The following is a 16,530-nucleotide window of genomic DNA, read 5'->3' as shown; positions in this document are numbered from 1 at the left end:
TTCTCACCCGACGGCCCGAACACGGACACGCTGTCAGAGCTCAGCAAATCTGATGTGTCGGGTCCGCGCTTTGTGTTTCCGTCTTTTTTGTGCTGGTTCTGAGCTGCAGGTTTTGTCTCTCTCCAACCAAAATTCGCCGAGCCAGCAGCAAAAGAAGCAGCAAACTACGCTTCACATTTGATCAATGTCGTCATAAATTTCCTCTGACTTTTGCTGTTTTGCTTCTACCACGATAAAAATCAAACTTCCTGCACAGCTCTCTCTCTCTCTGTGTACTTCAGGAACAGTTTCCCGTCTCAAATCTCTGTTTTCTGCATTATTCATTTGCTTATTACCCACCAGTCTACCGCTGTTTACAGCGCTGTCTTTTTCTTTTTTCACGTAAATGACCTCCGACAAGAAAGCCTAATTTCTGCTGTTCAATACTGAAGAAATTTAAACTTCTTAAAATTATGCAAAATTGCAGAATATTGCAGAATATTTTCAAGGTTATCTGCTATAAAAAGCCAGGTCAGGAAAATCTCCTTCATGTTTTTTTGTGTTTTATTCTCAGTTACTTTCACACAAAGGCATCTGCTGTGATGTTCACAATTCTGATGAAGTATCAGGCCTATCAGTACTGATAAATGATCAGAATTGTAATATTTCTGACTGTCTGAGGCTAAATTGAATGGAATCAGGACTTTGAGAACCGGAATCGAATGGATTATAGAAATCAGTGATGATACCCAGCCCTAGTGAGCAGCCTAGACCCGACAGAAGTGGATGTAGCTGTGGATAATAAGAAAAGATGAAAAGAACTATTGATAACTTTTTTGTTAAGGCCTGATCCGTCTGAAATTCATAGCCAGTGCTCTGACAAGGTGCCATCAATCTTTGAATGCTGAAAAAGCACAGTGTATCCAGAAAACACATTATATGCTGCAATAAATGCACTACCCAAGTGTCCCCTCTCCCCACTGCCTTTCAGCAGCATGCAGCAGCAAACAGGTCGTCAGAGGAGGCCGAGATGATGATTAAGTTTAACATTTTATACAATATTGACAAAGCACTTTAAGCACAAGATTGTTAGTTAATAATTTAGAAATGAATATTGTCTGTATGAACTTACCCCCCAAAGAAGATGCACATGTCAAACTGCGGTGTTGAAAAATTTGTGTGCGCCTAACTTTTGTGCCGGTGCGCCTAAATTTTTAAAGTTAGGCGTACCGGTGCGCCCATGTCAAAAAGTTAGTCTAGAGCCCTGTATATGCAACTCAAAAAATTATTTCTGTCCACTATAAGACAGAGGAGAACACCACAGGCCTAAACCCTGCAGGTCTGACAACAGGAGGTGTATCAGTCCTGTTTTCCATGTGGGGACAGCGTTTACACTGGAATCTGCCTTTGGTGGCTTTTTTTGGAGCAAATGTGACATTCAGCAGTATAACTGGCACACAAAACAAAACAATGACTACACTACACACTTAACTATAACCTCCAAACACACTAAAACATCACTAATGTCTCTCATGTGAAAACTCGCGCTCTCTCTTTCTTTCGCTCACCCGCTTTCTCTCACTGGCGTCACTCCTAAAACTTCCCCCTCTTCCTAAACACTAAATGCCACATGTTGCCATATCATTTTTTTTGATTGGTTGACATGGCACAATTTAACACCAATAGGGGTGTTTTTCTCTTTCTTTTTTCACTCGCAAGCAGAGAGTGTTTGCTAGCGCTGTCCTTAGAAAACGCAGTTTTTACCGTTTCTTCCCGCTGTAAACACCACTGTTTTGTTCAGAAATAAAACGTCACGTGTATTTTTTATCATAACTCTGGTTTTACGTGGCCTATCGAGACAATTTTAAAACTGGTATATAGTTTGAAGTCTGCACTTTCGACCCACATTGAAATGGAGACTCTGGGTCACTGCATCTTGATCACCAACATGAGCACGATTCCTGAGATTAGGATTGTCCATAGAGCAGCATCTGTATTTACAAAGGCAGTCGTATGTGGAGTGCAATGGTGTCAGTTAATGGTTTCTGTGGGGGTGTGTAGTGGGGGAGCTGGTAGTGAGTTCGGGAGTCTGATGGCTTGTGGGAAAAAGCTGTCAGATGGGAGGAGGGAGAATAGTCCATGTGAGGGGTGTGAGGGGTCAAGCACGATGCAGGAGGCCTTACTGATGCAGCACTTGTGAAAGATGTCCTGGAGCACAGGGAGAGATGTTCCGATAATCTTGGCAGCTGCTTTGACGATCTGATGTAGCTGGCAGAGGTCGCCGACTTTGCAGTTTCCAAACTACGGGGATGCAGCTGGTCAGAACGCTCTCTATGGTGCCCCTGCAGAACACGGTGAGGGTGGGAGGAGGAAGGTTGGCCCACTTCAGGCGTCTCAGGAAGTGGAGGCACTGCTAGGCCTTTTTGGCGATAGGGGTGGTGTTGCTGGTCCAGGTGAGGTCATCTGAAATGTGAACTCCCAGGAACTTGGTGCAGTTAACAGTCTCTACTGTGGAACCGTGGATGCTCAGTGGTGTGTGGGTGGAGCGAATCTTCCTGAAGTCGACGATCATCTCCTTGGTTTTGTCCACATTCAGTGACAGGTTTCGCTGCACCAGAACACCAGCTTCTGAACCTCACCTCTGTACACCAACTCCTCGTTGCTGCTGATGAGTCCAACCACGATTGTGTCGTCAGTGAACTTGATGATGTGGTTAGAACTGTGTAGGGCAGTCATGTGTCAGGAGACTGAACAACCATAGGCTGACACAGCCCTGAGGAGCTCCTGTGCTGAGCCTGATGGTGCTGGAGATGTTGCCTATTTGGACGGACTGAGGGCTCTCTGACAGGAAATCTAGTATCCAGTTGCAGAGAGAGGTGCTCAGTCCCAACTTGCTGAGTTTGTCAAACAGTTTTTGGGGGATAATGGTGTTGAATGCTGAGCTAAAGTCTATGAACAGCATTCTGACATCGGTGTCTTTCTTGTCCAGGTTGGAGAGGGAGAGGTAAGGTGTAGTGGAAATGGCATCCTCAGTTGAACAGTTCAGCCAGTATGCAAACTGCAGCAGATCCAGTGTGCAGGGGAGGTTGCTTTCCACATGTGCCATGACAAGTCTCTTGAAGCACTTCATGATGATAGGGGTCAGGGCGATGGGACAGTAGTCATTCAGACAGGATACTGAGGATTGCTTTGGCACCGGGATGATGGTGGTGGACTTGAAGCATGCTGGGACGATCATCTGGCTCAGCGATAAGTTGAAAATGTCTATGAAGACATTGGCCAGCTGATCAGCGCAGTCTCTCAGCACACGACCTAGGATGTTGTCTGGTCCAGCAGCTTTCCGTGGGTTGACCTTGGTGAGAGACCTCCTCACGTCGGCTGCGGGTATTGAGATGATCTGGTCGGTGGTGGGGGGCGTGGCTTTCTTTCCTTGAGTGTGCATCAAACAGTGCGTAGAACTTGCTCAGTTCCTCAGGAAGCGTGGTATCTACATCACAGCTGCTTGGTGCAGGCTTGTACTGTGTGACGGCCTGAATGCCCTGCCATAAACGGTATTTTTTGTGCATGTGCACTCTTTGCTTTTTAGATGGCGCGAGAGAGGTTGGCTGTGACTTTCTGACCAACAGACCCCAGCATTTTAGGTCAGACCATAACTACTACTACCATCACACTCAACACAGAGCACTACGCTCCCATTGCTGTAGATATACTCATAGGACGGCTAAAGAAGATGCTGCAAGTTTAGTGTTCTGTTTACCTCACACCGATACATTAGCATATATATATATATATATATATATATATATATATATATATATATATATATATATATATATATGCTAATGTATATATTTAGCAAATCTGTATATTTGTTCATAGTACATGTGTATATCTGCCCATCTGTATAGCAATATAGAACATCTGTATACTATACAGATTATCTGCATATCTGTATATCTGTACATATGTATACACAGTGCATCTGTACATTTGTCTGTAGTTCATCTGTATATTTGGTCTCTCTGTCCATAATCTCTTCATAACTATTCCACCCTTTATAGTACCCTTATCGGTATATATCAGTACATTTGCCCGTAGTACATCTGTATATATGCTCTCTACATCTGTATATTTGCTTAACTTATCTGTATATAATCTGCTCTTATTGCACTTACTAAATTCAAATTCAAATTTTATTTGTCATACACACAACCATACACAGTACGATATGTGGTGAAATGCTTATTGCTGTGCAATGCCCTCAACGCTCTCGATGGTGCAGGAGTAGAACTCGTACTACTCTTGCACTTCTGATTAGATGCAAACTGTATTTTGTTGCCCTATATGTATATATGTGTAATGACAATAAAGTTGAATCCTATCCTAATCTCTATCTTCTTTTTGTACTGAACATCCTCCATACTCAGAATCAGAATTGCGTTTATTGGCCAAGTATATGCGCAAAAATATACAAGGAATTTCGTTCCGGTAGAATCTTGTCTCTCAAGCACAACAATGATGTATATCACAACAATATGTAAAGGACATATTGTATACACACACATACACACACACACACACATGTATAGATAGATAGATAGATAGATAGATAGATAGATAGATAGATAGATAGATAGATAGATAGATAGATAGATAGATAGATAGATAGATAGATAGATAGATAGATAGATAGATAGATAGATAGATAGATAGATATCGCTGAATTCAGCGATTACTTTCCATTCTGCTCCCTCTGTTTGTTTGTTTGTTGTTGTTTGCCGATCATTTTGCAGTGAATGTTCAGTTTATGCACTCTGCCCAGAAAGAAACTTTAATAATGCTGCATTTCCTAAACAAATTCTCGTCTCTATGTGACACCTCAGTAATTAGACACTTTTTTAAGCCATCAGTTGGGACAGAACCAGCTGAGATTAATTTGCACAAAGTGTCAGGATTGATTTCTAATAACTGATAGATTTCACCTGGTGCCATGCCTTTTTCTACCTCCCTTTCTTCATGTGTTCAATACTTTTCCTTGTGTCCATCCATCCATCCATCCATCTTCTTCCACTTATCCGGGGCTGGGTCGCAGGGGCAGCAGCCCAAGAAGAGAAGCCGAGTCCTCCCTTTCCCCGGCCATCTCCTTCAGCTTGTCCAGGGGAACACCAAGGCGTTCTCAGCCAGCTGAGAGATATAATCTCTCCAGCGTGTCCTGGGTCTGCCCCAGGGCCTCCTCCTGGTGGGACATGCCTGGAACTCCTCACCCATGAGGAGCCCAGGAGGCATCCTTGTCAGATGCCCAAACCACCTCAACTGGCTCCTTTTCTTCTCTGAGCCCCTCCCAGATGGCCCAACTTCTTATCCTATCTCTAAAGGAGAGGCCAGCCACCCTGCCAGCTTGTATCCGCAATTTCTTTCTTTCGGTCACTACCCGCAGCTTGTGACCATAGGTGAGGGTAGGGATGTAGATCGACCAGTAAATTGAGAGCTTCACTTTTATACTCAGCTCTCTCTTCACCACAACAGACTGGTACAGCGTCCGCATCGCTGCCACCACAGCACCAATCTGTCTGTTGATCTCCCCCTCCCTTCTCCCATCACTCGTGAACAAGACCCCGAGATACTTGAACTCCTCCACTTGGGGCAAGAACTTGTCCCTGACCCAGAGTGGGCACTCCACCTTTTTCTGGCTAGGGATCATGGCCTCAGACTTGGAGGTGCTGATTATCATTCCCGCCACTTCACACTCAGCTGTGAACCGTTCCAAGGCGAGCTGGAGGCCACCACCTGACGAAGCCAACAGAACCACATCATCTGCGAAAAGCAGAGATGAGATTCTGAGACCACCCAAGTGAAAGCCTACCGCCACTTGACTACACCTAGAAATTCTGTTCATAAAATTTGTAAACAGAATCGGTGGCAAAGGACAGCCCTGGCGGAGCACATCACCCACCAGGAACGAGTCCGACTTATTGCCGGCTCCCTCCCCCCCTCCGCGAATCGCTACATTATCGTGGTGGAGGGGTTTGTGTGTCCCAGGGATCCCAGGGGATATGTCTTCTGGGGGCTGTTTTGCCAATAGGCAGGGTCTCCCATGGAAAATTGGTCCTGGGTGAGGGACAAGACAAAGAGCAATTCAGAAGACCCCTATGACAAGACCATCGAGGGAACAGTTTACCCTGCCCTGGATAGGGTTATCAGGGCCCCACCCTGGAGCCAGGCCCGGGGAGGGTGCCCGAGGGTGAGCATCTGGTGGCCAGGCCTTAGTCCATGGGAGCCAGCCAGGTACAGCCCAAAAAAGGGACGTGGGCCCATCTTCCTGCAGGCCCACCACCCGCAGGAGGCAGCGCAGGGGTCGGGTGCATTGTGAGCCGGGCGGAGGCCTTGTGTCAGTTCTCATTATTACACATAATTTATGAACATCTATGGTTTATTTCAGCCGATATATACTTGATGACTGGTACTTGCTTTGTGCTTTGACTCGTTTTTGAGTTGTATAAACTTATTTTAGATGATTTGGTTCTTTGGACCTTGGTTTGAAGTGATTTTTTGCAGATTGGTTTGAAGGGGTTTGACACCAGTTTCAAATTCATTTTGGTTTGGCTTTGGATCATTTTAGATTTGGTTTTGAATAATTGTGGACTGAGTTGACTTGCTTTTCAGCTGAATTTTAGATGCAGTATCGGCTGATGTAGGGTCATTTTTGGACATTGCTTCAAATTTATCCTTTGTAAATCTGTTTGGACTAACTTTAGACTGGTTTAAACATTTGCTTAGTTGTTGGTTTTTGAGTAGTTTCAGACTGCTTTTGGACTGAGTTTCAGATTGGTCTCGGGTATTGTGATGTTTTAGACACTTTTCTGATGTGATTTTTTTTTCAATATACTTAATTCTGTCCTTCTTACATTGGTTTAGATTGACTTTTTTTCTAGTTTCACTGGTTTGGTTTCACTGACTGGTTTTAAACTGTTTTACCTTTGGCTTTTAGACTGATATCCGACTTGATTGAGGGCTGGCTGTATTCTGGTTTCAGACTTTGTTTCTGGTTGTTGTATTTTAACACAATTATAAATATTTTGGAGTGATGACTCTTCTGTGGATTTAAACTTTTCTGTTTTATCACGTAATCCCAGACCGAATGGTTGAAGCTAAACTGTTACTGTTGTAATTATGGATCAGAAGTTGTTCTTCTGGCCTTTGTACTTTTGTAACATCAGCTCCATTAATGCCTCCTTGTGGACTGAGCTTGCTTTGCATATGACGGTGAAACAGATTCTTATCTGATTTCCGATCTGACTGAGACACATTTAAACAGGGGTCTGAGTGAAAATGAAAGTCTTATCTGCATTAAACCCAGACACATCAACAAAGCAGCAGTGTAGATGTAGATGAATGTGGCAGCAGAGCAAATGGTTAAATTCAGTTTTATTTATATAGCACTAAATCACAACAACCGTCACCTCAAGTCATCACGCCCTTCTATTACTGGTCATTGAGACACTATGTGCACTATTTACCTTAGACATTTACCTTGAAGTTATATAAATAACCACAGCGCACTGAGTCATCATTGTTTGAAATCCATGGCTTTCTTTCAGCGTCTCTTTCAATGGCTAAATTCAGTTCTCACACACATTGGGGGAAAGTTTGCTAAGTTTCCTGCATTACCTGGTGACATGTGTAGGAAATCCCCTGTGATGACATCACACAGGTAGAGCAATGCTGACCCCTCCCCCTCACTGAGAGGTAAATAACTGGGAAGAGTGTTTCTACCTTTGTGAGGATCAGCTGTAGCTTTCCAGTGTGAAGTGAGAACAGTCATCGTTTCTAATAAAGCTCAAGGTGCTCCTTTAATAGGGATGATTAATAGGTTATTTTAATTTTAGGAACTTACACTAAGGACACTTTCAAAGGTAAAGATATTTGTTTTGAGATGCAGCCTAATAAGTGATGTTAAAGGAACTACGGGCTTTGATTTACGGCTGGTTTTCATGTAGAAAAAACAAAAACTGCAGCACCTGCATCCACATGTCAGACAGCACTGCAGAAAGTTAAAAATTATAAGATGTTTTTATTGCGTAATTGTTATCGGCTCCTCCTAGCGATCTTTGGATTTGATCTTGTGGATTGGACTCACTGGATTGTGAGTTCTTTGACATGTATACCGGTTGCTTTTTTTTCTTCTCTGCTGTTCTTAATAAGTGCTGGCTGTGTACCCTGTTGTGGGGTTTGTTGCTCTGTTTTTTTTGTTTGCTTGTTTGTTTTTTGTTTGTTTGTCCCTGTGTTTTGTTTTTGATTTTTTTGTTGTTGTTGTCTTTATTGTCTGTGTTCCTCTGTCCCGCTGTTTGTGAATGTGTAAAAAATTGCATAAATAAATACATTTAAAAAAAATTATAAGATGTTTGTCAGACCGAGATGCCTTTTTACTGCTTCAAAAAGAGATGACATGAAACCATAAGTAACAGCAAATCCACGAGCTGGAGAACCTTCAACCAAGTTATATCTGCAGATTCGTTTTTCAGATCAACACACTGACCAAGTGTCCAAAATTATTCAAAACCAAATCTAAAATGATCCAAAGCCCTAACCCCCCGACACACACACACACGCGCGCACACACACACACACACACACACACACACACACACACACACACACACACACACACCTCATACCAAGTATCTGCATATACGAATTAGCAGAGAGCTGAAACTAAGCCTGCAGCTCTGATAGTAGGTTAGTAGGTCTGCAAGGTCTGTGTGCGGTCTCTGCACATGTTGCACCAGTTAAAGTGGCTGTGTCACCCTGAGAATAAGAGGCCATCATTTTATATTTAATCTAATCTCATTAAAAAAAGTCAGTTATGAAACAAAATTTTGATTTAATGTAAAGTATGTCAAATTAGTAGACCTGCAGCTTGCAGTGTGTCGTAAAGAGCTTTCAAATGAGATCCAACCACAGGGATTTTTTTTTTCAGCCCTAATGTCAGTTTTGGGGAATTTTTCAGGATTGTTCTCATTACTCGTCACTGGTTGTTTTAAATTTTTTCTGTGGTTTAATTTTTTTTGTGGCATTGTTTTTTTATTCTCTGCAGTTTTTAGCACTGTGTATTGCTTTATGTGTAGTTCTTTGGCACTATTACCTGTTGTGTAGCAGTTTAGCACTGTTTATTTGTTTTTTGGGGTAAGATTTATGTCATTTCTATTGGTTGTAGAGTAAAGGTCGTTGGTTTTCAGCGCTTTCTTATTCTTTAACTTCATCTTTTTTGTTTGTTTGTTTGTTTGTTCTTTTAAGTTTTGGGTGTATAATTAGCTCTGTGTATTAGTTTTGTCCTTCTTTTTTTGGTCATTTAGGTGGTTTGGGTTTTTTTGTGTTTCAGCATTGTTGTTTATTCATCGTCTGCAGCTCTTTAGCTCTCTGTTTGTTGTTTAGCAGTAAATACTTACATTGTTACTGCTGGGGTTTTGTTTATCAGTTGGTAGCTGTTTTTCTGGAATTGTTCTTTGGTAGTTTTGTGTTGTAGGCTTTTTTCTGGTCATGTGTTTGTTTGTTTTTAGGATTTTATGTATTTCACCACACAACACACCAGTCTTTGATTTAATGTCATCATTGTGATGTTAAAGGGCTTTGTACATTCACACAGCGTATGAGTCAAGTCACAAACACCCACTCTTATTGTTCGCTTAGGTCGCGGTGTTGCATGTTGGCAGCGCTTCGATGCACCAGAACACGTCAGAATTCTCCACTGCCCTATTTTCCAAGCCCCAATGCTACAATAAGCTTTAACCACTGCTCACCCTGCCTATGACTGTTACCCGTAACCTCTCAACACTTAAGAGGCCAAATACGTGCCAAGAGAGTTGCGTAATTCTGTTCAAAATGGCGTTGATTCAGTCTGGGTCAGATTTGATTGGCTGTCGCAAAGATTCAGATCAGTGTGACGCATTTTAATATACCTATACCATGAAAGCTAATAGACACACAGAGGTGATGTAGGTTTTAACATTTTATTAGCTTTTATTTTGTTTAATTTCATTTTCATTTCAGTGACTGTCAACATCTGAGGTGACCCATAAACTCAATAAACCAATGTGCTAATGCGTGCCATATGATTTTTCTGTTCTTGTGACTCTTTATGCTTGTTTGTTTTGGGTTTTTTTTTTTTTTTTGGGGGGGGGGGGTACTGTTGTTGTTTTAGCATTTGTTGTTTCTGTGTATTTTTAAATTAAATGGGTTTGGCATTGCGTGACAGCGATGTTGTCCACGCTACGGACAACATTGGAAAGTCCCTCGCGGCGCCTCCGTGATCTTCAAAAGAGCGCGACGGGCAGCAGACTCATTCCAACACGGGAAATTTTTCCTACCTGCGGCTCTCAAACTTTAACCTCCTCTCTGCGACACCTGGACAGTTTGTATCACTGCTGTTAACCTTTGGAATATTTACCTGAAGCTTGAATAGAGCACCTAACAAAACAATTAAGTATTCTGATTCTGATGGTCGGTTTCTCAACTTTGCTTTCCGGTTATTTTCCTTTTACATTTGGTACTCTCATTGGCATATTTTTGGGTAGGTTGGAAGCTTACAAGGAGACCAGTTTTTGTTTTTCTTATTTTCTGTCAAATATGTTTTTGGTTTTTCCCCCAAAACGTGTAAAACTCGTGTAAAAGTGAACAGAAATCATGTAGCCATTGCATTATATGATTAAAAAATGAAATAAGGGGATAAAATCTTAAAAATGTTTATTTTAAAATCTTATAACATACAGTTCATTGCAGCCAACAGCAACAACATCAGCATTTAAATACTGTAACAATCAGCCATAACATGGCAACGTGAGAATCCAACGCCAGAGTCCTTTTACAGCCGGCATTAAAAAATTGTCAATAAATGTTATGATCATCAATAAATAAATTAACTCAGACCATTGACTAATCATACTTCAATCAATATAAATATTTTAACTGTATATTTATAAAATGTTAAATATGTCCTCAAATTAAATAAATGAATAAATAGAAGTATAAAAGCTGCTGGTATAAAACTTGGTGATAAATATGGCGGTGTTAGGCGTCAGTGCTGTTCCTTGGCTCCACGCAGTAGTCCTGCAGGTAGCTGAACAGGATGTCAAGCTCGCTGATCGCTTTGGTGATGCCTTTCATTTTCTTCATCTGAAACAAACAGAAGCAAACACAGGGTGAGTTATAGGACATCCAAATATGCAGCAGAGCACCAAATCTGTATCAGTCCGCTGTTACAAATAGTCCCAAAAAGAAGCCAAAGGGAGGCCCTGCAGTTTTCAGGTATTTAGATCTGTATGTGGGCTCTTTGTCAGATTCATCAGGTTGAAGCTGACAGTTAAATTCCTGTTCTATGATCATGCGGATTATCTTCTATCTTTAATCCACTTGCCATCTGGTGAATACCAAGTTGTACAAATCATCACATTACTCACTGTGTCCAACAGTTTGAAATTAACCTATGAAAATGTAAATCCTCAAAGCTGATCATAAAATATTGTCCCTTAAAACATGAATTCTGACAAATTTCTGTCATTTACGGATTAAAAACACTGAAAACAACCTGAAAGATTGATAAAGTGTCAAAATCATTGTCAGTTTAGTCTCTTTTGCAGTTCTGCATGATTTATTGGATTCAAATAACCCTGATTTATTTTACAGTGGCCCTTTGTTTCTGAAACAAGCTGTTTTATCTCCCTCCCCACATCTCTTTTACCCAGCTTTCTTCTGATTGGCTGCCCCTCTTGCGTCTGAGATGACCTTGTGTTTGGAGCAGTTTTAAACCACCCAGGGACTTCTTGACCTCGTTACAGAAAGCAGATCAAAGCATGACGAGTCCACTCTAATTACTGAGCCCTCCTCCGAAGTTAATCGCCTCCTGATTTCATGATTTTTTTTTTATTCCTTCTGTGCTTCTTCTTTATAAAAACAAACCTTCAGAATAAAGTGGCATTTTAAAAGAAAGTTCAATCTTACCTTCTCAAGCTTGGTGCGAAAATCCACTGCATTTTTGTGGTCGTGGTACTGAGTGACATTCTGCAGAGGTACATCGAGAAAGTTAGCAACTGTTATCAGTCCCATCTCTTCTATTTATGTGTGCACGAAACCACAGAAAGTCGTTATCGATTTCAGGATCAACCACAGCGCCGCCACACATGGCTGCAAAAAGTTTGTAGTAGCTCCATCCTCCACATGAAGGAGGAGAACTTTAAAAGCATGCAGTGATGTGGGATTTTGTCCTTTTTACAGTGGGGTTTGTGCACGTCTCGTTTAACATTTCCAATAAATGCCACCCCGGTTAAAACACCTACTTATAACTTGCTAATTTGTTACACATAGAAGGCGTATGCTTCCTGCACTGTCTGCTAAAGTAATCCATCAAGTGAAACACTTACGCAGCCGTGGGCCTGCAGGTCTGTGCTGATGCGGTGGAGGTTGGTCTTTAGCCGGTGCATGTGGGCGTGGTCATTGTTGGTGTGGTGCAGGATGTTAGTCAGGTAATAGTCCAGGATGTTGGCGTGCAGGCAGCAGATCTCAAAGTGGTGCTAAAGACAATGAAGGGAGATGAGAGGTCAGGCTGTTTCATCGTCTTGGGTGGACATATTCAGAGTACTCTGTTGCAAGTACTGCTTTCAAGTACTGATACAAAGAAGCTGCTTAAAGTTTAGATTACTCACATCGTTAGTATTAACTCTGGGTATCACTCTCATACTGGTGTCGTCCTCGTCGTCCTCGTCGTCTTTTGGCTGGATCCTCTGATACTGCAGAGACACAGAGAGGTTTATTTGGATTTTCTTCATTTCATGCATTCAAGCTGAGTCAAAACAGGATCCTAAACACTGATGGTGATGGATAATCAGGCTAGTTTGTTTTTCTCAAATATTGAACTGAATCAACTTGATTTTTAATTGTGGTTCTCTCAAATTTTGTTCCTCTGGTTGATAAAATCCCTTTTAAAATGTGAATCAATGCTTAAAACCCTACGGAGCAAGATTAGTGCCAAATTAGTAAAACATTGTACAACATGTATCAGAGATGTATGAAATAGGCTTCCATTTATATTTTTTTGTTTTAAAAGTGGTTGAGTTTGTGCAGCATGTGGGTTAAAGTGAACACATTTACAGATTTTAGCTCCTGATTGCAAACTGTGGAGTACAAATAGTGCCAAAACTATAACCCTTTTTTATTTTATATTTTTTAAATTATTATTATTACTTTAAAGTTCAGTGTGAGACTTAAAGCCAAAATTTCTGGATTAAAGTTGATGCGTCCCTTTATATTTTTTACCGCGGTCATTCACAAGGCAGCAGTAAATTTGAAGAATATCACCACAAATTTTTTTTTAAATGCAGAATTTCTCTAATGTAAAACTATATTCAAATGTAATTCAGAATTATTGAATTCTGTCTCTAATTTACAATCAAATTGACCACTCACATGTTCTGACACTTGTCCGACGTCCTTATAGGTCTGCGGATGTCTGAGCACCGGGCTGAGTGGACGGGCCACAGGGTGTGCCCAAGCCTGCTCGTCCCAGCCAAAGAAAAGCAGGAGGAGAACTGCAGCTGCAGCGGGACGGAGGAAGGAGGCGACAGTGGCAGTGTTGCGCTTCATAGTGCAGATGGATAGGTGTATCTCAGTCGTTTTAGATTGCAGAGAGAGTCTGAGAGTTTCAACCTGCAACAGAGAAACATATGAAATTAGAACAAAGTCCTGAAGAAGCTTCACCTTAAAGCAATAATTTTGCTTCTCAGAGAGAGCCCTGACCTGTTAGCAGGTGCTGCTGTGGAGAGAAGGCAACTCTGAGACGTCTTTTATACACCTCAAACCTCCGCCCCCTCGTCAGAATGTAGGCCATCAAAAAAACCTGATCAAACACACATGCGCACTCACGCAGGTCAGTGTGTTTACTGTCACACAAAAAGGAAATTAACTCTCACTCAAGGTGTGCTTGCGCAGGATCAGCAAAGAGACATTAACTATAGTTATCCAGTGACATCATTTCCTTCTTTCAGTATTGGTGTGTGTGTGTGTGTGTGTGTGTGTGTGTGTGTGTGTGTGTGTGTGTGTGTGTGTGTGTGTGTGTGTGTGTTGTCGTCATCATTCCTGGTGGATTAAGAACTGGAATTTTTGCTTGGAAAAATTTTTGCTTGGAAACACAATTGCTTGGAAGAAAAAAAAGAAAAAAAACACGTCTAACCGGTCTGTGACACCTGTTTAGATGTTGCTTTATTATCTTAGTATTATGCAACACTTACCAAAAAGCGCTGACATGCAGGCTGGGTAGTAAAATGTTTTAATAAAGCAATTTAAATAAAGCTGTGGAGAGGCTTTGTTTTCTAATGTATGCATTAAGATGTAACAGGCATAAGAACTCCAGGACAGAGCAAACGCAGCATCTCACACTCTGTGACAGAGGACATATAATGGCATATAGGAATAATTAATAATATCAATAGCATCATCCTAGCTTTTCATTAGCAACATGGCCATTTTTCTAAGTTTATGCTTTAAACTTGCAGCATCTTCTTCAGCCGGATGGGCCGCCATAAACAAAAACTCGTTTATAGAATTCGTCATTCAACATTCACTTCAAATAGACCAGCTTCTACAGATATTACACACATTTAAAGCATGACTTTTCATCATAAATGGTAACATTGTTTCAGTCCTTGATAAAAAAATAAATAAATATTTGCACCTAAAATTACATTTAAGGAAAATGTGTACTGTATAGAAAATCTTCAACTTGAGCTCACATAACTCTTAATATTGTAGGAGTATCAGTATATGTTTAAGACATGGTTAAACACTCCCAGGCTGCGCCGTCAGATATTAGACCTGTGATACATGGTGAAAAATTGTGTATATTTTAATTAACAAATTAAGAAAAAAAATACAAATTAATGCATCTTTCCATCCACTAGAATAGAATAGCCTTTTATTGCAACAAAATTGTGAGCGCTCAAACTGCTGGAATAAAATATATTACGCTAATAGATTCAAATGAGTTTATTGATATATATAACACAAACTGCATATAACAATAGCCATTTTGTAAGGAAGAAGACTCCCTACTACTATTTACATTATAATCTGTATAGCACTTTAGGAGCACCTTTAACATGATTAAAAAGCACCTTATCTAGCACTTTATTTAGCATCGCACTTTAAGCATTGATTTGCACAGGAGAACATTTCCACACAAGAAGTTTAACTATTTATTGAATATTTTTTGGGTATTTTAAAATCAGTTGGTAGCCTTTGTTTCAAGTCCTGTGCAGCTGCTCCTCATTAAGGACTGTGGTGGTTGTCTGTGAAAAGGTTGTGATTGAGAGAAAATAAAGTTTACCAGTAAGGAGAACTAATGGAGATGTGTGTGTGGAAGTCTAGAATTAAAGGGGTCGCAAAGAAGTGATTGTAAGATGTGATTCCTCACCTGCGTTTCCTGTGTTCTCTCCAAGGTGTTTGGGCAAATGTTTCCCTGGGGGCCCAGACACCATTTAAAGGTTCTGGGAGAGACCGTGGGTTAAGTGAGTGTGGGGAATCTTTTGTGCTTGGGTTTTGGGGGTTTTATAACAATGGGTATGGTGGCCAATTAAAGTGTAAAATATTTAATAATATGAAAATGTGAAATGTATGTATGTATATATATATATATATATATATATATATATATATATATATATATATATATATATATATGTGTGTGTGTGTGTGTGTGTGTGTGTATATATATATATGTATGTAGATAGATAGATAGATAGATAGATAGATAGATAGATAGATAGATAGATAGATAGATATTTATTTATTTATTTATTTATTCATTCAAATTGATTATATACTGTGGTGGAAGATTGGGATTTAAGAATTTACCTGTGAGTGGAATAATGGTTTAGTCTGTGACAGCTGAATGTACTTAAGTCTGTCAGTTACCTTTAGATGGGGAGTGAATTGCTTGTAAGGAAAGCTGTGTGGCAAATACATGCTTATTGTTCCGCTGCACTTGCCTTGGTCTGCCTCACTGTGATTCCACTAAGATCTGCCCTGTTACACATTTTAATGTCCCAAGTAGGCATCAATATCAGTTTTCTGTTTGCCACCATGTTGCTTTTCTGGTGGCAGAATTGACCAAGTTATCAGCTAACATTAGCTAGCAAGGGTAGCTTGCTGTATCTATCGACTATAACACACTGATAACCGCTATTTAGTGCTTAGAAACAAATAACTAGATTAGCATTTCACCTAATGATTTGGGGGACTATCATATGGACAAGCCTGGGAGCTCATCCTCTGGAACATATGAGATACATTTTAGTCTGGATTAAAACAGTGTAGAGACTGATAGCAGCTAGCCAAATAGCAAAGCATGGCTAAAACTTGATAAACTAGCTGAAATATATTAATCTTTTTGAAGAATATTAGCATATTTTAGTCATAGCTGACAAAGCCAAAGCTAAAATATGCTCCTTTTTACACAAAACAAAAATGGATTTCGAGTTTTGAGCAAAAATTTAACTTTTGTTATCT

General features: G+C 40.6%; 1 protein-coding gene across 2 annotated transcripts; it reads right to left on the bottom strand.

Moving 5' to 3' along the window:
* Window positions 1-10,704: 10,704 nt before the first annotated feature.
* LOC146499287 (uncharacterized) lies at window positions 10,705-15,550 on the bottom strand. Of its 2 annotated transcripts, XM_085137131.1 has the most exons (7): window positions 15,437-15,550; window positions 13,765-13,864; window positions 13,435-13,674; window positions 12,675-12,758; window positions 12,393-12,542; window positions 11,974-12,033; window positions 10,705-11,148 (listed from the first exon to the last, which is right to left on the bottom strand). In XM_085137131.1, exons 3-7 carry the CDS (start codon window positions 13,609-13,611, stop codon window positions 11,044-11,046), a joined length of 576 nt encoding a protein of 191 aa, XP_084993257.1. In that variant the 5' UTR covers window positions 13,612-13,674; window positions 13,765-13,864; window positions 15,437-15,550; the 3' UTR covers window positions 10,705-11,043. The 2 variants fall into 2 exon arrangements, with proteins under 2 accessions (XP_084993257.1, XP_084993256.1); XM_085137130.1 differs by lacking the exon at window positions 15,437-15,550 and having other exon boundaries at window positions 13,765-13,895.
* Window positions 15,551-16,530: the final 980 nt, after the last annotated feature.

Source organism: Neolamprologus multifasciatus, chromosome 17 (genome assembly GCF_963576455.1).
Source record: "Neolamprologus multifasciatus chromosome 17, fNeoMul1.2, whole genome shotgun sequence".
Lineage (NCBI taxonomy): Eukaryota > Metazoa > Chordata > Actinopteri > Cichliformes > Cichlidae > Neolamprologus > Neolamprologus multifasciatus.
This window is presented reverse-complemented; position numbering and strand designations above follow the sequence as displayed.